The sequence below is a fragment of the Botrytis deweyae genome (genome assembly GCF_014898535.1).
Source record: "Botrytis deweyae strain B1 chromosome Unknown BDEW_001, whole genome shotgun sequence".
Taxonomy (NCBI): Eukaryota; Fungi; Ascomycota; class Leotiomycetes; order Helotiales; family Sclerotiniaceae; genus Botrytis; species Botrytis deweyae.
Window position 1 is genome coordinate 2,319,209 of NW_024066208.1, and position 24,026 is coordinate 2,343,234.

Here is a 24,026-nt window from a genome sequence, read left to right on the forward strand (position 1 = left end):
ATCATAAATCTACCCTAGCACCCGTCTCTTGCACCTTGATACTTTGTTTCTTCTCAGGCCAACTATCCAAAAGTGCCTCTTCCCCTGTCAAGGTGAAACTCCACTCGTCCTTACCATCAATGTCCACCACGACTTTATAATCACCCGGATACAAAATCAAATCTCCATTCCAATCTCCCCTTGCCAAGCTGGCAAGATTCAAACTTACTTCCGCAGTTGCATCCGCACCTCCAGTAATATCATGCAGCCTCGTATATGCGACCAATGATTTCTTAGGATGTGGTGCTGGTCCAAAGGTTCCATTCAAGAAGAAAAGAGCGACGTAATCTGATGTTGTGGTACCGGTGTTAGAGACGGTGATGGGAATTGTGAGGAAAGGTGTTAGATCTTTATAATTCGATGCATTTGCGAGTAATTCGGAAATTTCAAAAGTATTCTTAGATGAAGGAGGAGTAATCTTGACATCAAATGTCGTGTATTGCAATCCATATCCGTATTCGAAAGCGGGCGCTCCGTCGTACCATTTATAAGTTCTTCCGGGATTGAATCTGCTAGGTTGTAGGTTCATATCGGTCATCTTGATTTGGTCCACGTAGTTGCTGGGATATTGGGTAATAGGTAAACGACCTGCTGGTGCTGTTTTTCCTGTGAGAATATTGAAGATAGCGGTTCCACCATCTTGACCAGGGTAGCCGGCCCAAAGTAGTGCATTTACTCCAGTATTTGAGAGAATGGAGGAGGAGTCTACCATGCAGCCCAATTGTGAGATGATGAGGGGGGTAGAGAGATTGGCAAGCTGATTAATTAAAGATAGTTGAGTTGAAGGCCAGGAGATATATGTTCGGTCCTATCACCAATAATGTTAGTTGAATGAAGCTGTGGGTACTTTCTGTGGCACATACAATCTCTTCTGCCTCAATGGAATTATCTATTCCACCAACATATATGACGAGATCAGCGCTTTGTGCTGCAGATAAAGCTGCTGAGAATTCTGTCGTATTTTGAGAATCGATATCTGCACCCTGTACATACGTAACTTTGAATCCTGCATTCTGTGCTGCAATCAATGGAGAACGTAAGTATGGAGCTGTGCCATAGTAATTCCCCTGCATTTGTTTCGTGGCATTAGCCAATGGCCCAATCAATACCACGTTCGTGATATTCGATTTCAGTGGAAGCAGTCCGTCATTCTTGAGTAGAACAATTCCATCTTCCGCTGCCTGCAGTGCGAGTTGTTGAGCGGCGGGTGTGGAGACGTTATCCCAGCTAATTTGGCGATATGGCTGAATAGATGGTGGATCAAAGTATCCGAGTCGAACTAGGGACGCATAGCGACGGGTGAGGGATCTATCAAGTGTAGACATATTGTAGAGACCTTGTTCATATGCTGATTCCAAGTAGGTTGGCCAGAAGGTACCACAATCGAGATCGGTCCCTGCATTTAGCGCATCTGCGGCTGATTGCTCGGGAGCTATTGTGTAATTGTGAGAATCCCAGATAAATTGGAGGGCACCGCAATCGCCTAATCTGATTAGTATTTATGTACTTCCATGAGAAACAAGAGCTTGACATACCAGTTACCCACTGATCTTCTTCCGTCCATCCCCAGTGTTCCCTCAAAAGCGTTTGCAACAACCAATCATCCGCACATGTAGGGACCCCATTCACTGCGTTATAACTACACATAACGCTCTGAACATTCGAATCTCTGGCACACTGCTGAAATGGGGGCAGATAATAGTCTCTAAGATCTTGAGATTTGATAATAGCATCAAATCCATATCTTATAACTCCATCACTTTCCTCAAGATCATAACCTGCAAAATGTTTGCAAGTCGCTACTCCTTTCTTGTAGGGTAGATCATCGAGTCCACCTTGAAGTCCAGTTATGAGAGCATTCACATAGCTAGAAGTATGAAATGGATCTTCGCCAGGAGTTTCTTGACCACGACCCCATCGAGGATCTTTGTAAGGGTTGATGTTAGGAGTCCAAAAGTTAAGGCCAAATCTATTAGCATTGTTGAAAGCTCTTGCTTCTGTAGAGACCTGAGTGGCTACTTTGTGAATTAAGTCATCGTCGAATGTGGCTCCCATCAAGATTGGTTGAGGAAACGACGTCGAGTAAGAGAAATTGGAACCAGCAGCTGCAAAAGTGGCCCCAGGACTACGAGCGACGCCATGGAGTGCTTCATTCCACCTATTCAAATGTCTTTTAGCAGGATAATAGAGGAAGTCTTAACAAGACCTACCATTCGTATGATGGAAGCCCTATCCTTGGAACTCCAGGGCTTGTGTTCCCCGTATTGTTGACTTTCTCGGCGAAGGTAAATAATGATATCAGCTAAACAATGTCAATATGACGAGACCTGTGACACATCCATGACTTCTACTTACCGCTGCAGCTCTTGTGTATGGATCTGAAGTCGTATCACATACTGTGTTATTGGCCAACTAGTTCGTCATTTGTAAGTAGAAGCACATCACAGAATGAAGTTCGTTGGAATTCGGTACTAACAGGACCGTTCACACAGTCTGGGAATTCATGTGCAACAACACCAGTGATTCCAATGGTCCCCAGTAGTTTAAAGGTCTTCATGATGCACAAAACAATGATGATTGAAGTAAGCAACTGAATGAGTGCTTGTAGGATGAATACTTCAATTTTAGATGAGACAATAGAAAGTATATATGTTCCCAGATCACCTGATTTGGTGTTGTCAAATCGAAGATTATTTCCATCGACAGTGGAGATATTGAGGAGAACATATTATTTAGCCTAAATACGACCGGTAATGCAAGTAACATTGGATAACGTGCCGAAATAATTCCCGCTTGCCAATTGCGTGTTCAAATTCACGAGGAATGTTCCGCGCACGAAGTGTGGGGGTAGAGGACGGATATGCATCATTGAAGCACGGGTGAGTTGTCTAGTACCAGCAGGGAGTGTATTTTACCGGCGGCCGCCAGAGATTTAGTAGACGGATATCATTCGGGTAAATGAAGGATGAGAGTACAGTATCAAAGTTCTGTTCAGAGAGCATGTCTGAAAGCGCATGGGCCCACCAAATTATCCCAACTTTGAGACATAAGCTTCAGTCTCAGGACAGAAGAGCATAACTCTGTTGGCATTGATACGATTGAAGACTTTCAATTGCATAAACCATACCGGGAGTACAGAAACCATGATCAAACCCGAAGTTAATCAGTTTGTTGTCAAGGAGTGAAGGCAAGGAACAATGGCCAACGAATGTCTTTCATTATTAACTAAAACTACAAATACAGGAAATGGAGGATATATTATGGGTACTACGCAAAAAAGAGTTTCCGCGACAAGGTTAAAAAACTTTATTCCAGATTCTTTTCGCGAGACTTTGCTCCTCTTTCACGAGCTCGGATGTATACTTCCATCTGCGTATTGACTCTAGCTCGGCTTCAAAGTGTATGCTCTCTAGTGGAATGATTTTCGATTTCAGGAAAATCTTGAAAAACACATAAAGAACTACGAATAATTGACTTGATTAGCATGCGTTAATGTGAGATTTGAGAGAAGCATACCGATAAAGATTGCAATATTAATATAGTATGTCAAGAACCCAGAAGCAGTGAAATTTCCCGGGAAAAATACAGCATACCCTAAGCATCTCGTTAGCCAAAAAAATTGTCATTGGAGATAATAGCCTCACCAGAGAAAAGCACAATCAAAAAGACCATGAATCCCGTGATCCATGCTACGTAAGGCTGAAAGGGGCCCTTGTAAGGTAAAGCTACAACACCATTAGTCAATGAAATGAAGGCTAGGGGGGGGATCTTTTACAATCTCGAGAAATGCCCTGCTGCTTCAGAGCATAGAAAAACCTGAGGTATGTAACTTCAATGACGACCCATCCAATTAGTCCCGCAACCGTAGTAATGTTAACAAACCACCCAAACACAACAGATGCCTGGTTACTAACGACCATGTACACAAGAGGTGATGGGAGCACGCTCAGACCAACCGCGTACCATGGGGTACCAAATCGATTGCACCTCATGAAGATCTTTGGAGCATGGCCATCTGCACTTAGGCCATAGAGTGTACGAGACGCCAGGAAGATACAAGCAGATCCACTACTGATAGCAGATGTACAGACAACAGCGTTAATAATAGAAGGCAGAACCTTGATTCCAGCGGCCTTGAAAGCAATAACAAATGGGGATGAGGCAGCTGTTCCGGTAGAAACAGATAGAGCTTCACTGTCATATGGACTAAGAATTTTTAGTCAAGTAAAGTATACAATGGGATAGAAGAAATGACTTACACAATCATTCCTACTATCAAGATGCTCAAAACATAGAAGAAGAAGACACGGAAGAACGTCTTCTTCGTGGCTTCTGGGATTATCTTTCGGGGATTTCCCGTTTCTGTACCCGAAAGTGCCACCACTTGAACATTGCCATAACTAAAGGCAGCGCTAATGAGAGAGGACCAGAACGCCAGAAATCGCCCTGTGTTACCACTGACTAGATATTCATTGAATGCCCCTGGTGATTTCCAATAGGTGAACCCAAGTCGTTCTCCTTTTGGTCCCCCACCAAGATCAACGACTAGTCCTGCAATAATCAAACCAATGATGAGAGCAATCTTCATGGAAGCGAAAATGACTTCAGACTATGAAATCACTATTAGTTTCAGCATAATAAGCGAGCAGTTCAGAGGTCTTACTTCACCATACATTCGCACACCACAGAAATTGAGGCATACTATCACGACCAAGAACACAGTAATCCAAACCGCTGGATTTGTGGTCGAATCCCAGAACTGGATGAGTGTCGCAGCTGCACTTAGTTCCGCCGGCACTGAAATAGCCATTGTGTACCCTAAATTAAATAAGCCGAAGTCCCTTGAGAATTAAGATATCAGAGCCTACAAAAGTTCCATCCAGTCGCGGCTCCTAGAGCAGGCTCAACAAATGCTGTAGCATGACGCACGAATCCACCAGCCACTGGCATGAACGCAGTGATCTCTCCAGTCGTATACTATCATTTGATCAATCACCGACTTCCCATTGCTATAAATGAATTTGGAACTCTTACGCTGACCCCTGCGGTCACAAATCCCATGAAAATGTATGCAAGCCATGCACCAGCGGGACCAGCTTGGGCGATTGTAGTCCCGGAACTCAGAAACAGTCCCGTTCCCTGATTTATATCATTAGTGCGCAGTTCTTTGATCTTGTTGAGCATGACCTACGATCATACCAGCGATAGCTATCATATTGATATGGCGCCCCTTCATGTTCCTTTTCAATTCTTCCCCAGGGGGAACATCTTCAGTGGAGCCTATTTCGGCGTCGACATCAGTTTCTGGATGAGAAAATACTTCAGACTTCATCATGTAAGATGATTTTGGATCCACGGATCCAGTCGAGTTTGAAGTCATGAGTAAAAACTAAATAATGGGTTATCTATCCTCAATTAGAAGGATAGTACAGGCAATTATACTGATGTCAAGGGGGCCTCGATCGACATAATATATCACTCCAGGGTTCAAGAACCCCTTCGACACCTGATACCGCATATTGAAACAGGTATAGTTGATGTACATTAGGAAACTGCAGTATCTTGAAATCCATGTGCTTGACAAGATAAGCAGGACGTAAAGGTCGGTGTTCAAACGTGATAGGCAAATTGTCGGGGATTATTAAGACCCCGTGCAATAGAACACTAAATCTTTCAGGGGTATTTAGCGTGTTCGGTGTTCAAGACGATATGTAAGGTGTTTCCCCACCAAGATCTGTCGATAACTTTCAAACATGCACGTCTTCGCGATGAATTATGTAAATATTGGGGGCGAAATATGTAGAGTGGGCAAATCGTTGAGGGGTCTATATACTCTGAAGCAGACAGTTCAGTTTGAGCACAAAAAGACTTTTCAATTACAATTCAGATGAAGACTCTCAACGATCAATCAATTGAATTTCCCTTCATTGCACCACATTTGGGCAATATGGATACTGAACAAAATGCTGCGAAGTCTCCAGCGAAAGCTGCTCATGTTAATATGATGACAGACTGCATCATTGCGAATATGCCAGCGGACGGTCTACGATCAATACTTCGAGGTCTTTTAGGAGAAAATACTTCAAATACAGCCGGTCTCACCAAACTTGCTGCAAAGTATCTTGCAAACACGAAGCCATCATCCATACCGGAGCTCTTCAGCACATCTGGCGGATCACCACGACCAACTTCAGACCTTCAGCGAATTCAAAGTCGATATAGGTGTCTGATGGGCTGTGGATTTGGATTCGAAAGTGTGGAACTTCTCACCAGCGTCATGCAACAAATACATAATTTGGAGTGGGACGAAAGAACTGCAGAAGGAGAAGAGTTCTTGGATATTCTAGCAACTATCGATGGGGATATCGTACAGTCAATAACAGCGGTACAAAAATTACTTCTTACCAGTTCAGGAATGCGCCCTATGAATACCGAAGATTCCAAGACTATTGCTACATTACGAGAAGTACTACATGCCTGCAGAAGAATCGCTGTTGCTCGCGGGCAAGATTTTCCCTTTGACCGTGGGCTTTGTTGTCTCGAGAAACTGATTGAAGGAACTGGCGGCGAAATTCAACCTTTACAGAGGAATGAAATTCGTCGGACAAATGGATTTCAATCATCGAAAAGTGCATTAGAATCATTCCAATTGGGGCCGGCTGAAGTACCCAGAATGTTCATGGGGCTCTGGCAATTCTCTAGTCCTGCTTGGGGGACTGCTTCTAGATCGAAGATTGATCGTCATTTTAGGAAGCATGTCGATTTTGGGCTTATTGCATATGATATGGCTGATCATTATGGTGATGCCGAAGTGACATTCGTAAGTTAGGTGCCGTTAATGCAAGCTAGCCTACTGACATATGTTAGGGACAATTTCGATCGGGACAAGAAGACTCCGAGAAGATATACTGTGCGACGAAATGGGCTGTCTTCGAACCTATCCAAGTAACAAAAGAGGTTGTAGACGCAAATGTGTCAGAGCGTCTCACTGCGATAAACTCTACAAGCGTGGAATTGCTCCAATTTCATTGGCAAGATGTATGTACACGATGGCAAGGGTTGACGGTGGATGCACTGACAAATAATTTAGTACAACGATCACCAATATGTGGAAGCAGCGCGATTGATAGAGATGCATCCCAACGTCCAAAGCTTGGGTCTCTGCAATTTCGACTCAGATCACATGTGCGAAATTTTGGAAAGCGGTGTCAAGGCAGTTTCGAACCAAGTTCAGTTCTCCCTGATAGATCTGAGACCCACTTTTAAGATGGCTGAAAGCTGTAGGAAACATAACGTTAAACTACTCACTTATGGCTCTTTATGTGGTGGGTTCTTAGCTGATAAATGGGTTGGAAAACCTGCTCCCAATCTTTTCGACGAGAACATGACCCCAAGTCATCGAAAATATTTCGAAATGATCAACATATGGGGAGGATGGATACTTTTTCAAGAACTACTGAACATTCTGGCAAAAATTGGATCCAAGCATAACGTTTCTGTTTCCAGTGCGGCGATAAGATGGGTGTTGGACCACGATTATGTCGGGGCTGTCATAATAGGCGCAAGAATGGGGATCAGCGAGCACATCGATGAAAATCTTAAAGCTTTCTCATTTGTTCTCGACGTAGAAGATAAAGGGGCGATACAAAGTGTATTGAATAGATCAAGAGCTAAAGATGTCTTCGAAGCCATGGGAGATTGTGGAGCGGAATATAGACAGTAAACTCAAAATCAAAGTAATCCGGAACTTTCACCGTTTGAGCAACTGCATTCTCGGGGTTACAGCCCGGAAAGAGAAGAGGCGAAATTTGTACAAAGGTGGGGGGATGATAGCAGGCTAGGAGCCAGGTCACTGATAAGCTATTTGACTATCTACCATCTTCCCCGGACATTAGGCTGGAACAGTGCATTGCATCCTGGAATCTAGATTCATTTATATGTACTCGAATTGCCTGAAAAGGTGTTTCTCCTTTTGATCAATGCTATACCAACAAATTGTTCGAGAACAATGTCTTCGTCGTCGTCTGTACTTCCTGGCCATTCTAGTTCAAAACTTAGTGGGTAAGTCACATTCGAGCAGAACTTTCAGGTGTTGATAGTGACAAAATATCTGAAGTCAAATAGCATGTTTGACATGCCGGAGTGTAAAGTTAAAGTGTAAAAGCACTTCGCTCGATGAGAAATGTGAGCGATGCAAACGAAAGTCGCTTGAATGTATATTTGAGCAGCATCGAAGAGGGAGAAAGCCTGGAACAAAGTATTCACAATCTCACTGAAATGCAGTACAGCATGATTTATGTACTAATTATCTTTAGGATAAGACGAAAAGTTCAGAGGCCAAATGCACAAATTGAAAGCGGAAGTATTGCCGAGTCACTAAATCAACCCCAAACTTCAACACATCTTCGTTGTGAGATGGAACGACAAACACCTCCAAACGCCACACCAAGTGGTATGTTAGATACATCTCCACCCCAAACTTCACAATCATGGGGTAGCGAAGGATTACAACAAGTTGGAATACTAAGTAGGGAAGCACAATTTGGGAAATTCTCACTGGAGAATATTCTTTCTGTGCCGGATGTTCTGAGACCTCACCCTTCACCGAGATCACCAACCCCAAGTGCAGATAGCTTCAATGATCCGATCACATGTAACATGCTTAGTTTTCCTGTTGCACTTGGTCTATTCGATAGGTAAGATTCAATGATTCGAAATCCTTATAAGAAGACGGAACTATGAGGAAAATTGTCTGTGAATCTGACAGGGAATAGTTTTATGCGCTGTCTAAATCCATACATCTGTCAATTAGACCCTAAACTCCATACATTTGATTACGTTCGCCAACGTTCATCATTCCTCCTCACTGCAATTCTTTCAGCCTCTTCTAAAGCGTTTCACCCCGCGCTTCATCCCACACTCAGGTCGCATACCGAAAATCTACTCGGAAGGGTATTTACCCGGGGAGCTAAGTCCACAGAGATTGTTCAAGCAATATTAATCTTTACTTATTGGAAAGAACCAGCTGAGATACGCACTTGGCTACTCGTTGGCTATGCTATTCGCATGTGTATTGAGCTCGGGTGGCACGAACTGAAACCGGTGACACAAAAGCTGCGGACCTCGACCGATGAATTAAGCATCAGGGAAGCTAGAAATATTGAAAGAACATGGCTGGTATTATTTGTTTATGACAGAAGGTTAGTCTTTACCCCATTCTTAACCTGACCATATTCTCTAACAGATCGAAGCTTAAGCTTACAACTCGACAAACCCTGGATGATAGACCAAAACAACCTGATATCAAAAGCAAGCGAATGGTACCAAGAAGAATACGCTGTACCTGGTGAGGATCTGCTTCTCTCGGCGTTTGTCTGTCTACGGTTAATCAGTGCCGAGTTTCTCGAGCTTTCGTCATCGACTAAATTAGATTCTCAAAAGTTCCGGTCAGAAATTTTGTCTAAACTCTTAAACACCGAACTCAACACCTGGGAAAAGGATTGGTTGCCCAAATTTGAAGATGGTTTGTTAAATCTTTCCTGATATCTGACCTGTCGCTAAGTTTCCATAGAAATGGTTGCACCTCCTCAGCAATTCCTTGTCAACTTCTATGGCTTACATCTCCGCCTCCTTCTCAACTCCTATACTTTGCAACAATCCCTCAAAGCTGCAAAGAAAGGATCTGCAGTGTCGAAATCAGCACTATGGCAGTGTTCTTCAAGTGCAATCGGCATGTTGGAGAATATATCGAAAGTCATTGGGCCTCTCAAACAGCTCTATTTTGTACAGGACTCTGTTCATGTGATGACAGCTTATGCTGCCATATTCCTCATTAAGGTGGGTACATTCGTTTATTGTCAAACGTTTCACAATGTCTGAAATAAACTACTGACAATGGCAGTTGCTGCTATCTCTTCCCAAGAATTTACGCTCAGATCTCGAGACTCAATCGCTACAGGCAATTCTCCTCTCATCCGATACCTTCTCAGAACAATGTGCTACACAAATGACGGGCTGTGCAATGCAAGCACGATTCTTGAAAAATCTCGTTGGGAAATACCATAGATTGAAATCCCATGCTAGCAATCAAGTCCGAGATCACGGTGTTCATTCGCATCAACCCGACATTCCAACGTCACTAGAGAGTCTCCATAATCGAATGAACACCGATGTGGGTACAAGCTGCCATGTCCCCAAACCCGTTCAATCCCATCAGGACGCTGGGGAATTGACAGACACAACTTCAATAAATGGGAGCACGCCGGATTTCAGCACGGATTTACTGCATGATAAGGAAATCTGGGATGGTTTGTTGACCGATGCTGGCTTTTGGATGAGCGAGGGGAATCTTTTGTCCGATAACAGTCTTCCTCGTTAAGTTGTCAGAGTGTGTTGACTCGTATCTTAATTGATCTGCAATCAGCATTCCAGATGTCACTATCTCCATTATCGGTGTTCAAAAGTGGGGGATCCTTCATATCGTGCGGGGAACCTGGAATAATGATTGTTTACCGTAGAACGCCGATAGTATTCGGTCTCTCAGTGGGTTGTTGTGTTGACAGATCCTGAGAGCCTTGTTATTCGGTAAGGTTAGATATGAAGGCTGTGGTCCCGAAGACACACTCAAATCTAGACTCTTACCTGGAACTAAGGTTACACTCTCCGAGCCAATTTCAAATCCAAGCCTACTCTACTACCACCACTACCCACACAGCATCTTTTGACGATCTCTACTTCCGAGCCCAAACATAAAAATGGCGACGACATCTTCAACCCCGATTGATGATTCCTTTCAGCTTTTCGATCTCCGTGTCGAAGTTATCTGCCCTCCCTCTTCCAAAATCCTCTGTGGTGCCAAGGAAGGTGATCATTTTACTCTCGAGGGAGAAATGCTATATTTACCACCTGGCCAGGGAATTAGCATTTACAGTTTATGTCCGTTACTTCATTTATGAATTCCCTACCAATAGATTAGGCCAAAACTAACAAACCCACAGCATCGGTTCTCCCTCTACTAGCAGCAAAGCAACGCTTCACCCATTCCAATGATTGGATGACCACAGACGGACTGATAGCATGTCCAGATCCAAATTGTGGGAGTCAGTTGAAGATCACCAGAACGGGATTGAGGACGTTTAAGCACGGGGAAACTACGGTCGTGGGATTGGAGGGCAATGTTTAAGAGATGTGGAGTTAAGGATGTAAATACGGAAGGGACACAAGTTGGTCTCACAATAGAAAATTCACTCTCCGAGGAAGTTAGCCGAAGGAGGGAGGTGTCAATGAATTTTCAGACAAGAACTCAATGATTTGGTAATTGGCAAGAAGTAGTGACATGAGTAGTCGAGGAAGTCTATGTTTGGAACAAATGACAAATGATACAACTAATACAAAAATAAGCTCTTGTCTCTAAATCACTACAAAGCAGGTCAACGAAACTTCATCACTTGTATCTTGGACAGTAGAGATGCCTCAGTAAGCTGACCACTCGATAGACTTCAAGCGAAATCTTAGATCGACTAATCGAAAAAGTTTCACCCTCTTTCCTGATTGCCTTATGTGGGAACATCTAGGAAGGAGCGACAAAGCATTGAGTTTTTTGAGTGTTTTGAGTGTTCAATTATGTAGCTTGCTAGTTCTTCATCAAAAATACAACTTTCATTCGAATAGTGTATCGGTTTCTCATATATTTAGACGAGGATAACATCAATTTGCTAGAGTAATTAATCTTATCGTTACCATATAACAAGTCGTAATTGCAATTGTGGTAATCGAGGCACTCTATTCGTGTGCCATTGAGCCTCTAATGTGGCGCAATGACACTTATGTAAAGCCCAGTTCAGTGCAGCGCACCCGAGCGTACCTGCCCGCATTCCAAGCACTGTTTGCAACGCAGCTAAGATTGATGGCAATCGCGATACAGTCAATCTATGTGGCATGGTGTAAATAAAAGATAAGTTACAAGCTCATTTAATTTCTTTTTCCGTGCTCTATAAACATTATTCCAACTTGTCAAAATAACATTACAAATCACGATGAGACAATTCGTGAAGAAGAGCATTAGGAAAGTCAAGCAAAAGATCAAGAGGCGTGATCAAGACCCTACCCCGCCTCAGGAACAGTCAACGAGCTCTGAACAAACTGGCGAAATGGCTACAGAGCAGCAACAGTCTACGATCTCCGAGCAAACTGATGAAGTGACTACAGAGCAGCAACAGTCTAGGATCCCCGAGCAAACTGATGAGGTGACTACAGAGCAGCAACAGTCTCTGATCCCTGAAGAACCTCCCGGAATGACTCTGGAAGAGCATCTCCGAGCATTACATGTTCATCAAAATGTGGAACACGTTGACGAGCCTCATGATGAAGATTTGGTGCGATTTCAGAGACAATTACCCCGTCCGGACCCGTTCAAACCGCCTATTTCGTCATTCTTCCGAAATGAATCATACATATTTGATGCAAAGAACTGCGAGACTGAATCTGGAACTCTAGCTGAGGAGACCTTCCAATACTTTTACTGCAAAGAAAAACACCAATTCCAGGGCAAAGTAGAGCACGAAAGTACTCTAGGGAAAGAAAATGATTTCGCATATGTCTTATGGCCTGTCTCGATCATGCTTCATGCAGCTGCCGACTGTCTTTCGCATTCGAGAATAAATCAAGTTGAAAAAGTACAGCAAGAATACTGGAACAAGGACTACCATGCATTTTGTGCTTGGAAGATGTTCCTTGGAAATAAAGACATTTACTATGATGATAACGCTCACGTCGTTCAAGCTTTAGTATCGTCGTATGAAGTTACGGGGCAGCTCGAGTTTTTACTTCAAGCCAAGGACGTTCTGGAGTGTTTTATTATGCCATTTGCGGAGAAAGAATCAGGTGGCATCGCATGGCATCTCTCAGACAAGACAGTTCGAGCTGCTTGCTCAGTTGGCCCAGCTGCTGTATCGGCCTTGAGAATAAGAGCCTTACCGTCAACTCATGTCATTGAGACTCGCGATAAAGCTGAATCCTATCTTATGTTTGCCACAATCTTATTGACTTGGCTTCAAGAGAACTTGCAAGATCCAAAGGATAAACTCATCTGGGATCAATTGAAAATAAAGGAAGATGGATCCACGGAAATCGAACGTACGAAATGGTCATATAATAGTGGATTCGCCATTCATGGATTTACACTCTTGTACGAAGCTACCAACGATCTTAGATATCTGTCAACGGCAATAGAAATCGCGGAAGCAGCAATGGATCCCGAGGGCGCACTTTTCGATCACTGTAATCCAAATCTATCCCAAAGAATGCTTTCAGACGGATCCTTTTTTCTACATCATCTTGTGGATGGATATCTTGCTCTTTCAAAGCATGCACACACCAAGAAACTTAGAAATGAAATTGTTCGTATCGCTAAATGGGGAAAGGAGTTTATGAGGGATAGGGAGGATTCGTTGTACTATCGCGGTAGCCGCCCCTACACGATTTCCCCTAAGCATGCACGCCAGTTCTACAAGAAATTTGGTGTCGGAAAAACTGGAGAACAAAATATGCAGGAAAGGGACAAAGATGGAAATCTGTGCAAGACTATGATTGGGTGCGCAAGCTGGGCAAGAATAATCCATGCTGCGGAAATCGTTGAAGCAAGCATCGCTAAGGACTCTGAAGATGAGAGAGCTAACGAGGGTATGAGGGAGACGACTGATGCTATGCAAATCTGAGGTTTTCTTGCGAGAGGAAGTATAGATTCAATCACTCGATGTATAATAAAGGAACAATACAAACATTAAAATTACAACAAGGTTGCTGAAATAGTGTTTCAAGCAATTCAAACTTCAGTCTTAAATTTCAGTTTTTAAATCCAGTTGGATGGCCTCTCGCTATGAGCAAACAACATTCATTGATACTGAACCCCCAAGTGTTACTGACTTCCTACTCCGTCGTGGGTCTGAGGTCTATAGAAGCCCCACTTGCGAGGATTTCATCATCCGGCCATTTTGGACTTCTATCAACGTCCAACTTCAATATTTCCGGACGTTTATAATGTCCACTAGCATCAATCCAAACTTTCACGGCTCCTAATTCATCATAGTCAATCTCAGCCTTCAAGAACTTCTCTTCGGCTCCCGTATGCGGACCCGCCAACACAGCACAAAAAGGATGAATAACCGCACTCCATCCCCCACCCTTCTTGACGAGATCCTGCGGTCCTAGATTCTCCTCCATCCACTCCAAAGTCCTATCGTCGACGTAATTACTTGCACAAATGACCCATGCTTGTGCTGTAAATGCATGATTTTTCATCAAGGCTTCGATCTGAATGTTTGCTACCGATTCGAATCCCGATACAGTGTTAAGGGCTGCCCATGCTGCAGCATGAATCTCTTGTCGATCTTCGATTAATGCTTGACGTGCGTTATTCATTCCATTTTCCCAACATGCAAGTCCTCCTATTCGGCCAACGCTGCTTGGCCATACTTTTAAGGTATGTCCGCTTCCTTGTGCCCAGAGCGTGCGCTCGGCGTGCGTAGGTTGAATCTTTCTATGGACCCCGAGGAGAGTTCCGTCGGTATCGATAAACGCTTGCGAGTTGAACAGTGTGTGCCCATCTTCCACACGCTCTGATATTCCGATCGAAACAGCAATTTTTAGTTCGGCACAGAGATGCATGATAGGGAGGAGATCACCGCCTGTTCTTCCGACGACTACACTTTCGTCCGCATATTGAGCTTGTGCATCAACGAACTTGAGGGGTGGGTGGGTGTGAATGAAGTACTGTTTAAAGGTTCTGCGTCAGTCTGAGTAGCAGAACAAATGAATCGAAGGGACTCACTGGATATCCAGGAACGAATGTCTCGGGAAAGACTAATAATTCAATTTCTTGCTCTTTTCCTTCCTTGATTAGTTTTAAAACCTTTTCGATGCTGCCTTTCTTATCCATGAAGACTGGAGCGGCATGAACTGCGGCGGCAATGACCTTCTTTCCCATTTTGCATGTGATTTCCTTCTTAAGATTTCAAACCCGAGATGGAAGAATGAATAAGATTGAGAAACACTTTGAGTCTGTAGTCTCTTTATATAGACTTCCACACAATCTTCACTCCCTTTCTCATATCCCGGCACCCAGAATTACACAGCATTCAATATATCCGGAGTACCACAGCTTGAATGGTGATGGCAACGACATTAGCTATGCTTAGAGGTAACACATTATTCCTCCCCGCATTTCCCCTCACCTGCCCCGCATGTAGAGTTACATCAACGAACAAGTATCATACGACTGTAGTTCGGAATTGTTTCATTCATGGTATTGACTCAATCTACGTACATTCGGAGTTATGATAGTGGAGAACGGTACATGGGCTTATGCGACACTAGCTCATGTGAGAAACTATCGGATCATTTGGAGCTGCAAGGAAACGCGAGTCGCTTCTTTAACCTTAATACAGATAAATCTCTCCAATGGACCCGGGGTGTATTCACAGAAGCATTCAAAACCTTATGAATGACGAACCGCCTAAATCTGTCATTAATAATTGCAAATTGCCAAACGAAAGTTCCATTTCGGAGCAAAAAACTGACTGTCATCCCAGAACGAATCTAATCCCACGATTATCGTTGTACATTTATTGTTGTCGATCTTCCATGCTAAATTCTATTATCGAAAACATGATAATTTCTAGCTAAAACTCGAGACAATTGCGAGGGTTTCCGCGGGAGAATTCCACTGCTAAGATCTACGCAAGCTCACGCTTAATTTATTCAATGGGAGCCACATAGTTGTGCACAAAGCTCACAAGACACAATATGTGTGTGAACGGTTTGTCAATCACGTTTGTCTACCGAATAGGGTGGGAAACTCCATCTCTTAAATAAGAGAAGAATGGGTGAGGAGAATCTGAGAAAATTATCAGGGTCTAGAAAAGATGGAGAAATGAATGGATTCACTGATCAACAAAAGAGGGGTATCTGAGATTACCTAGCTCCGGGGGGTCATCAACAATGGGAGGCTGTATTAACCAGTATCATACTTTCATTGATCATGTTGCTAGTATACTGAGGAAGTATATGTTACTAGCAAGCGCAGTTATCAATTTGCTTGGAAAAGTAATCTCACAATACCCAGTTCAATTTTTCTGAAGAGCACTTCAATCGATCTTGTCTTGGGTCTGTTGAGTATTCTCCAGGAACCGTTCAGCCCACTTGATATTTCGACCTGTTCAAGCCAACCAATCTGTGAACGTTACAGGTTTTAAACATATACCTGTATATATATACAAATAGCGAAATTCTTGTTACAAATTCTAATTATTCCATGTAAAACCAATTTACCAATCTGCACACATACCCGTGTGCTTATCAAATACAGATCCTTCAGAGCACTCCCGTACAGCAGGACAGCACTCAAAGCTCATACATTCCTCCGATGCAAAGGCACAACGGTTTCCATTGAAAATCTGACCTTCGGAAAATCCAGGTGGGTCAACAGCTACGCACTTTTTGCACTTTTTGTCGAAGACATTGCCAGCCTGGCAACCAGGCTGGTCCTCAGCAACACACCTTTGCCATTAAATCTCATTCCTGAGGGGCAGCTGGGTTCTTCGGGATATGCGCAGTCCTCGCCATCAAATACCATTCCTTCATTACATTCGGGTATGGAGCCAAGACAGACCTCGCCGTCGAAGGTGGTTCCAGTAGGACACTCTGGTTTGTTTTCGGAGATACATTCGCCGTTTAACAGGGTGTAACCAGGTTCACAGTCAATGCTAACCAAACTGATGCACCTCCCGTTGCTCAACTTGTGATCAGGTGGGCATTCGAGGTCCTTGGGGCTGATGCACTGCTTGCCATCGAAGATTGTTCCTTTCAGACAGGTGGGAATTTCAACGATGCAGCTGCCAGCAACCAAAGAAGAGCCTGGCTTGCACTGAGGGATAGAGGTTGTGATACATTCGCCCTCACCATTGGGAATGAACTCAGGGCTACAGACGGGGGTGATAGTGGAGATGCAGCGAGTGCCATCGAAGACTGTATCGTCAGGGCAGGTGGGAAAGTGGGGAGTGACACACTCCTCGCCGTCGAAAGTGCTGCCCTCTTCGAGACATTCGGGAATACGGGTGTTGGAGATGCATTTGGTGCTGTCGAAGGTGAATCCATCCTCGCAGACGGGTTGGGAAATACTGATACACATGCCTCTCTCGAACCTGGTTCCAGTAGGGCAACTAACTGAGACAGTGGAAATACAGTTCTCACCAGCGAGTGTCAATTCGGGAGGACATTCGGGCTTCTCGATGACGGAACAGATGGTTCCTTCTAGAATGTGGCCAGGAGGGCATTCAGGGAGCTCGGTTGAGGCACAGAACCTGCCATTCATCGTCGAGCCGGGGGGACATTCAGGTAACTTTGTCGCTTGCTTCTGGCATTTCTTGCCGGCTTGAGTGAAACCTGGGGGACATTTGCCATTGAAATAGGTTCCAATAACACAGACTTCGCCGTCCCAAGCCATCGTAGTGGGGCAGCAGCGGGCAGTGTTAGAGATAGTATCGATGGAGAGATCGCTTCCGGGAGGACAACCGGCTGCTTCTTCCATCACACACTTCTCGGTGAGTACATCTAGTTCAGATCCAGGAGGGCAGCTAGGCTTATCAGATAAATTACATTTTGTGGTTTTGGGGTTGAAGTTGCTGCACTCGGGACAGGAAAGCGCAAATTCAGACACGCATTCCCCGGCCTTTAGGATACTTCCCTCTTTACAGCCAGGTCCGGAAACAGAGGCGCACACCTTGAAGAGATCATAAAACTCAGTGCCAGAGGGACAGACGGGTAAGCCGACGCTGACGCAGCTCACATCGCAGAACTTCAAGCCTTCAGGACATTGCGGCCGCTTAACGCTGACACAAGACTTACCGTTGAGGTGTAGCTATCAGGACGCGTAGGGATTTGGTTCGATTGACACACTTTTTCATGATACTCGAGACCAGCGGGGCACGTAGGTGGTCCTGCCACACAAGACTTGCCCTTCAAGATTGTAGGGAGAGGACAGGTCGGAGGAAGGGTAGTGGCACAGATTTTTCCGTTGTAATCGCTTCCATCGGGACAGATAGGTTTTCCGATCGAGACACACTTGTCATCCTTACGGATGAACTCTTCGGGGCATTTGGGTATACCAAGGACACAGGCCTTTCCGTCGAACTCCAGAATACCCCGGGTATGAGCATAATCATAGAAGCCTCGCAAGGATTTAAAATGATCTCAAAATGACAGCAGAAATGGCACAATCTACAACAGTAGGAACATGGGGAAAATACAATAGCCCACCAAAAGATTATCACAATAAGCCAGGACGCTAAAAAATTTGTGAAAGCTACTGCTGAAGAAGGGAAAACGACAACTGCGGTTATACAAGAGACGAATGACATCATCATAGAGACCAACGATAACACCAAAGTAACAAACAATATTGTAAAGGCTATTCAATCTACATAGTCCCCAAAAGCCTCATATGCGTTGGTATTGATTAGCAACCGCGCCTCTTAGCAAATCAAATCAGTGTTTTCCAGCCAGCTAAGAAAAGGGGTATCCCTTATAGTGCAAGAGACAAAAATAATTTCCACAGTTCTAAAAGAATACCACCGTCTACATATACCAGCATTGCCAGACAGTAACAATGGGTTTCTGGAATTATGAACCATGGTCAAACAATGTTGTGCTCATCCCGGCTTCAGCTTCAAACAGATACCGGAAATTTACCGAAGGCTAACCTTATTCCCGACCCCCTCCCCGTTCAATATCGAATAAACTTTCTTTTAAGGTAGCAACGAGTTCTTTCCAAGTCAACCTAAAGAGCTTTTGAACTAAACGGTCTTTATATCATGCATGTAAGTGCAGACTAAATTCGAACTGTTCAAAGCCGTGGAAAGTAAGGCACGTGGGAAAAACTGTGGTAATCTGTACACACGACCTAACGTATCGCCGTCTGACCCCCAAAATTGTAAAAGGAAATCGATGATGACGATTGATGATGAAGATCAAAGACGCACTGAAGCTGTTTGTAAAGCTAAGGCCTTCAGGGCGTTATTCAAGCAAATTTTCCACTTGAATCTACAGTGTATTTGAGAAATCTAATTGCTATTATACTCGGAAGTTTCTGCTTCTTTAGGATTTTAGGCTGTGATTGTGTTTCTTGGAGTAGTACTGCTGCATAAACAGAATCCGTGATGGAGCAAAGTTGCTAGCCGAACGGATATTACTTAATCACAGGCCCACGACTATATGATTCGAAGGATAGGGCGAGTATTCTCAACGCTCTGGAGCTGATTGCAGAGGCTCAAGATCATCTTCTTTGATCTGGTAATGAATATTGAGAAGTCAGTCACTTCCAAACTTTGGTATGAATCTTCAAGTCTTTGGGTACTTAATTAAATCCTGACCAAAAGATGAGATGAGTTGAAGCAGAAGAGAGCTCAAACGACACCAGCGGATTCACGGACTGCATCTATTCTGATAGTTCCCCGCCACTGGCTTGTACCCACGCATCAGTGTATCATATCATCACATCATCACAGCAGAAAGTTTTTCTATGAATTTACTTTTTGATCAATAGCGGGATAAATGTTAAATCGTCCTATCACTGCACACAAAAAAAAAAAATGAAATATATTTGATTCCTCTATCAAAGATCCCTTAGGTGAAATTCACACTATACATTTCCGTGATCAAGGACTTGCAGAGCACTAGTTTCCGAGAGAGAGAGAGAGAGAAAGGAAATCTCAAGTCGAGAGCTGTCTTGCTGTGGTATGCGTTTCTTGCTTGAAGGCTTCTTCGGTGTCCATTCCATGGACTTTAGATTTTGAGTAAGGAAAAGAAATCCCCGGGAATATATAGATCACCAATTCACTTAGAGCCTCGTATTGAACATCAAATCGATAGATGTAGTCCGCGACCTTCACTTCTTTCCTAATCTTACTGACATCAATGAAGGGCTTTTCTATCTCTTGTTAGTATTCTAATAAATCTCGCATATCGATACACTAGCAGAAGATCCATATCATATATAGATCTCGTATCTTCAAATCGCGAACAGACATGCACGATCAATAAACCCGAGGAGGCTTTTAATGGAATTTCAAAATCATCATTAAGACTATATTAACTTTATGCTATGAGTGTTTGGAAAGGTTAGCTAGTTTAACTGTAAAATGGTCAAACATGATATGATTTTATCTCTTTAGAATGATATCACCTGAAGTAAAAAACACAATGACAACAAAGATTCGTGTTGTATAATTCCATAATAAGTCCCATAAAGATATTGATCTCACACAGAACTTGCTATATCTTTGGTCAACAGCCAGAAGCATAGCAATTGTGTATAGCTTTTTTACTCGTGGAGTTATGTCTTTTTCATTGGAACCCCAGAGGTTTGAGTATTTTGATTGTGAATCACAAAGACCAATAAGCGAAGAACGCCAATCTAATCAGGGCCAAGGAATCCAAAAGCAAGAGGTGCCCAGGTGGATAATACCACGAGAATTTTCTCCAGTGAATAGAAACGTGTATCCCGCATGGAAGAAGCAGACTAGATGGAGTAAATGGAGAGTGTGACACAGGTATTCACCCTTCTTTACCCCTCTTTGCAATGAAATTTCTATTATCTCTCTTCGTATCCGAGAAATACGTTCTAGGGCATCATAAAAGCTCTCGCTCAAACCACTGAAGAACTCCAGATCCTAGCTAAAGCTCAGGGTAATGATTTTGTATGGGCAGCTTGGAAGAGAGTTTCGGAAGACGCTTTGCAAAATAGATATGAACAATGTGATGGTTCAGAGTATGTGAAATGTGAAATTTACCAAATCCAAGAATTTTGAAAAGGGGTTTCTAAGGTATCTATATCATTCGATTCCTATCATCCCATTCCCAAAGATCGCAAATGGGAATGACAACAAAAAAACTCAAAAGCTATCAGCCCAATTGCCAGATTCTTTATCATACCATCCCAAGGGCACTGGCAATCTCAAACTCAAGCTCATCACAATTTGATACTATGAATTCTCATAATCACTCCAAGCTGACGGAATCTAGTTGAGGCGTATCGTAGATATCCATGGTGATCGCTCCTGTGGGGGGTACTAGAGGTATATATGTGTGTATATCATGATTTCAAAGAATTATTAAGCGAAAGCTTTTAGAAGGAGGGGGTTTCGGAAGCGAATGGATTTGATAAATTGATTGAGATCAGGTAATCTTACAAAGAATTGCCTAACTCAAGTAAGCCCCAATCTAGTGGACGAGTGCCTTCAATAAGTCTTTCCGAGAGACCTCGACCTTCAAGATTGAGTAGGCCCATTCTCCGATGAAATGCTAAAGTGCATAAGCGAGAGAGCTAGGAAAACCGAGAGGGAGTTAGGTTAAGTTCAAGTTGTGAATATATGCATAATTTACGAAATATCTGGAGATTTTGGCAAGGTCGTTCAAGTTTCCGAAAGATATACTTCCAAACTACAGCAAGTAATAGATGTGATCTCTAGCCAGGTTAGATATCATGCTACCTAGGTAGCTAGGGTAATGTGATAGACAATTATTATTTCTCACATTCATTACATCATAACCTATTGAAATACGGAGATCGCTCCCGCTCGAGGCTCAACCCTTCTGATATCCGTCTATATATCGTAACATCAATGAAAAAGATCACAAGAACCCAAAAGCAGCCAACCCAACTACAAACACGGGAACCCACCCCATACACCCTGTCCCCTCCTTCCATCCCAATGTCGCCGCATTAGTATTGTTGATCAACAACGCCGGGCTACCCGTAACATTAACTCCTTCATCAATTCCACAAACAACCTTACAGCCTTTGTTTTTCCTCTTCTCCAGATCCCTCTTGCTGCCCGCAAAATCCCCGCTAGTATTAAAAGCCAATTCAATCCACTGAACTTGCAGGTACGCCTCATCATACAAACTCATATTTCCCGTCCATTCCCCTCCATCACTCCACATATTCAATATCAAACCACTTGGATCCTTCGGAACCTGGTATGTAATATTCGCCACACTCTCTCCATTAACATACCATGATGTTTGTTTGGGCATCCAATCCATTCGATATACATTCCAAACACTCCAATCCATAGCACCGTCTGAAGTTGAAGCATTGCTTGTAGCTCTAGGTTCGGCATCACCTTCTTTATTTAAGGAAGGTTGGTTTGTGTATTGGACCACGTTACGGGGACCAGATGTTAAGATCTCAATATCGGCTTCTTGGATAGGGTCAGACTCGAGATAAGTGAACATTCCCGCGCATGCTCCTTCGGAACCAACCACTCGAGCTAGGAATCGGGCGGACATATATTGGAAATTCTTTTCGTTGGAGTCGAATTCGGCAACGGATTGGAAGCCCTCGAGACGCGCTGTACGGAGGGTAAGATAGGTATCGTAGGAGGTATCATTATCGGTAGAGGTTTCTGCGAATGGCGTGTTAATACCTCGAGTGGCAGAAGGAGAGAAGGGTAGTTTGAAACATACCAATGTAGACATTATTTGCCGAATTAACCATCAGCACACCACTTCCACTCTCCATTGAATCACTATTATTCCAATTCTGCGTCGACCAATCATTATTCCAAGCCTGCCCCGAGAAGAATTCTGATGTTGCCAGTGCATTCGATGTATCGCTTTCATTCGAAATTAAATTGGGCACAGTCTGCGAAGCTGCTGCTACTGTTCGAAAATCATGGAATCGATGGTATGTGAAATATCCAGATGACGCACTATCCGTCCGAAAACATGAACAATCTTCTCCATTATCTTTCTGTGCGAGGACTTTATTAATGTTCGTAAATAACAAGACCAAAGGAATAGGCGGCAGAGAGAATATCTTCATTCTAAAGGATTTGCTGGCCGAGGCCCGGAAGAATTTATCAACGTCGTGAATGCTGTGGTGTGGTACGACTGCTAGAAATGTAACAGACTAGAATGAAATATAGAACGAAATATATATTTCGAAACTGGATCAACACAATGAGAGTCAAATTGACCAGTTCATATGCATATGCAAACCAAAACAAGTGTTATAATAACAAAAAAGGGCAGGAAAGCAATGAGGTTGACCGACCGAGTGAATAACCTACCAAGAATATTGAATCAAGCAACACAAATCAATCAAGAAGAAATGAAGATACAAAAGAGAGGACAGTACCCCCCATCTTTTCTCGTATTCAAGATATCTAGCTAGTTTGTGCATCGTCGTGCATTTCTCGGCTCGTCTTTTCTGCACGTTTGTTTTTTTAAAGGTTTGAGATTCTTTTGTTTGGTGGTCAAGATTAGATGGAGATTGAAACGAAGGGGCCATGGCGTAATAGGTGAGCCCTGTAAGTGGTCAATGACACGCTGGCCGTGGCGCAGTTGGGGGTCCCTGTCAGCGCTAACCTTGGAAGTTAGAGGGGTTTGATCTACCGGCAGGGAAAGGATTTTTGAGCTTATTTAAGGGGAAAACTCCACATTTTAAAGAATTGGTGAAATTGAAAAAATAACTCTATTATGACATCGCATCAGGATTATATTTACTGGTACACAAATAGGCATATCGTTTATCGACTTTGTTCCCTCTCCCTTCTGTATGAAGCAAGTAGCTTTAGCCAAGGAATAGAAATTCCCGCAGGATGTCTGTGCAAGTGATCTCCCCTATTCTATCGGATATCTAAATTTCCTTGGAGTTCCATTTGTCGCCGTGTCAATCAGTTAGCACTGGAGTATTCATGAACTCATGCATTTTGGAGAGTAGTCAAGATCTGATGTGTAGTTTACGTCTAATATTTAGAGTCATTATCTTATATATTGCTCCATCGTTTCAAGAGACGCAAATTATATGATTCCCAATGTGTATTTGCAGTCCCTGACATCCTCTTAATCCTCATGCCACAATCGTTTGGCACACGTCTTGCGGTAGCTCGCAATGATCTGTCATCTGGCTTGCCAGACATAAGAATCAG

At 43.3% G+C, this 24,026-nt stretch overlaps 10 protein-coding genes across 10 annotated transcripts; 4 read left to right on the top strand and 6 right to left on the bottom strand.

The window, feature by feature from the left end:
- Window position 1: 1 nt before the first annotated feature.
- Window positions 2–2,596, bottom strand: EAE98_000690 (uncharacterized protein; the record flags this gene model as incomplete). Its single annotated transcript, XM_038948308.1, has 6 exons — window positions 2–847; window positions 903–1,522; window positions 1,575–2,197; window positions 2,250–2,341; window positions 2,395–2,451; window positions 2,516–2,596. 6 exons carry the CDS (start codon window positions 2,594–2,596, stop codon window positions 2–4), a joined length of 2,319 nt encoding a protein of 772 aa, XP_038815985.1.
- Window positions 2,597–3,335: 739 nt separating this feature from the next.
- EAE98_000691 (uncharacterized protein) lies at window positions 3,336–5,419 on the bottom strand (the record flags this gene model as incomplete). Its single annotated transcript, XM_038948309.1, has 9 exons — window positions 3,336–3,499; window positions 3,556–3,633; window positions 3,684–3,764; window positions 3,815–4,245; window positions 4,299–4,648; window positions 4,703–4,857; window positions 4,908–5,016; window positions 5,074–5,178; window positions 5,231–5,419. The coding sequence occupies 9 exons, from the start codon at window positions 5,417–5,419 to the stop codon at window positions 3,336–3,338; spliced, it is 1,662 nt and encodes a 553-aa protein (XP_038815986.1).
- A 567-nt stretch (window positions 5,420–5,986) lies between these two features.
- Window positions 5,987–7,762, top strand: EAE98_000692 (uncharacterized protein; the record flags this gene model as incomplete). Its single annotated transcript, XM_038948310.1, has 3 exons — window positions 5,987–6,859; window positions 6,907–7,077; window positions 7,130–7,762. 3 exons carry the CDS (start codon window positions 5,987–5,989, stop codon window positions 7,760–7,762), a joined length of 1,677 nt encoding a protein of 558 aa, XP_038815987.1.
- Window positions 7,763–8,047: 285 nt separating this feature from the next.
- Window positions 8,048–10,417, top strand: EAE98_000693 (uncharacterized protein; the record flags this gene model as incomplete). The annotated part of the gene is made up of 6 exons (XM_038948311.1): window positions 8,048–8,100; window positions 8,355–8,735; window positions 8,814–9,239; window positions 9,291–9,562; window positions 9,611–9,876; window positions 9,941–10,417. The coding sequence occupies 6 exons, from the start codon at window positions 8,048–8,050 to the stop codon at window positions 10,415–10,417; spliced, it is 1,875 nt and encodes a 624-aa protein (XP_038815988.1).
- A 376-nt stretch (window positions 10,418–10,793) lies between these two features.
- Window positions 10,794–11,221, top strand: EAE98_000694 (uncharacterized protein; the record flags this gene model as incomplete). Its single annotated transcript, XM_038948312.1, has 2 exons — window positions 10,794–10,974; window positions 11,037–11,221. 2 exons carry the CDS (start codon window positions 10,794–10,796, stop codon window positions 11,219–11,221), a joined length of 366 nt encoding a protein of 121 aa, XP_038815989.1.
- Window positions 11,222–11,774: 553 nt separating this feature from the next.
- On the bottom strand, window positions 11,775–11,978 carry EAE98_000695 (uncharacterized protein; the record flags this gene model as incomplete). The annotated part of the gene is made up of 1 exon (XM_038948313.1): window positions 11,775–11,978. The coding sequence occupies one exon, from the start codon at window positions 11,976–11,978 to the stop codon at window positions 11,775–11,777; it is 204 nt and encodes a 67-aa protein (XP_038815990.1).
- Window positions 11,979–12,074: 96 nt separating this feature from the next.
- EAE98_000696 (uncharacterized protein) lies at window positions 12,075–13,754 on the top strand (the record flags this gene model as incomplete). The annotated part of the gene is made up of 1 exon (XM_038948314.1): window positions 12,075–13,754. One exon carries the CDS (start codon window positions 12,075–12,077, stop codon window positions 13,752–13,754), a length of 1,680 nt encoding a protein of 559 aa, XP_038815991.1.
- Window positions 13,755–13,790: 36 nt separating this feature from the next.
- Window positions 13,791–15,287, bottom strand: EAE98_000697 (uncharacterized protein). Its single transcript, XM_038948315.1, has 2 exons — window positions 14,867–15,287; window positions 13,791–14,808 (listed from the first exon to the last, which is right to left on the bottom strand). Exons 1-2 carry the CDS (start codon window positions 15,020–15,022, stop codon window positions 13,966–13,968), a joined length of 999 nt encoding a protein of 332 aa, XP_038815992.1. The 5' UTR covers window positions 15,023–15,287; the 3' UTR covers window positions 13,791–13,965.
- A 1,235-nt stretch (window positions 15,288–16,522) lies between these two features.
- Window positions 16,523–17,623, bottom strand: EAE98_000698 (uncharacterized protein; the record flags this gene model as incomplete). The annotated part of the gene is made up of 1 exon (XM_038948316.1): window positions 16,523–17,623. One exon carries the CDS (start codon window positions 17,621–17,623, stop codon window positions 16,523–16,525), a length of 1,101 nt encoding a protein of 366 aa, XP_038815993.1.
- Window positions 17,624–21,574: 3,951 nt separating this feature from the next.
- On the bottom strand, window positions 21,575–23,157 carry EAE98_000699 (uncharacterized protein). Its single transcript, XM_038948317.1, has 2 exons — window positions 22,561–23,157; window positions 21,575–22,499 (listed from the first exon to the last, which is right to left on the bottom strand). Exons 1-2 carry the CDS (start codon window positions 22,916–22,918, stop codon window positions 21,724–21,726), a joined length of 1,134 nt encoding a protein of 377 aa, XP_038815994.1. The 5' UTR covers window positions 22,919–23,157; the 3' UTR covers window positions 21,575–21,723.
- Between the last annotated feature and the right edge of the window lie 869 nt (window positions 23,158–24,026).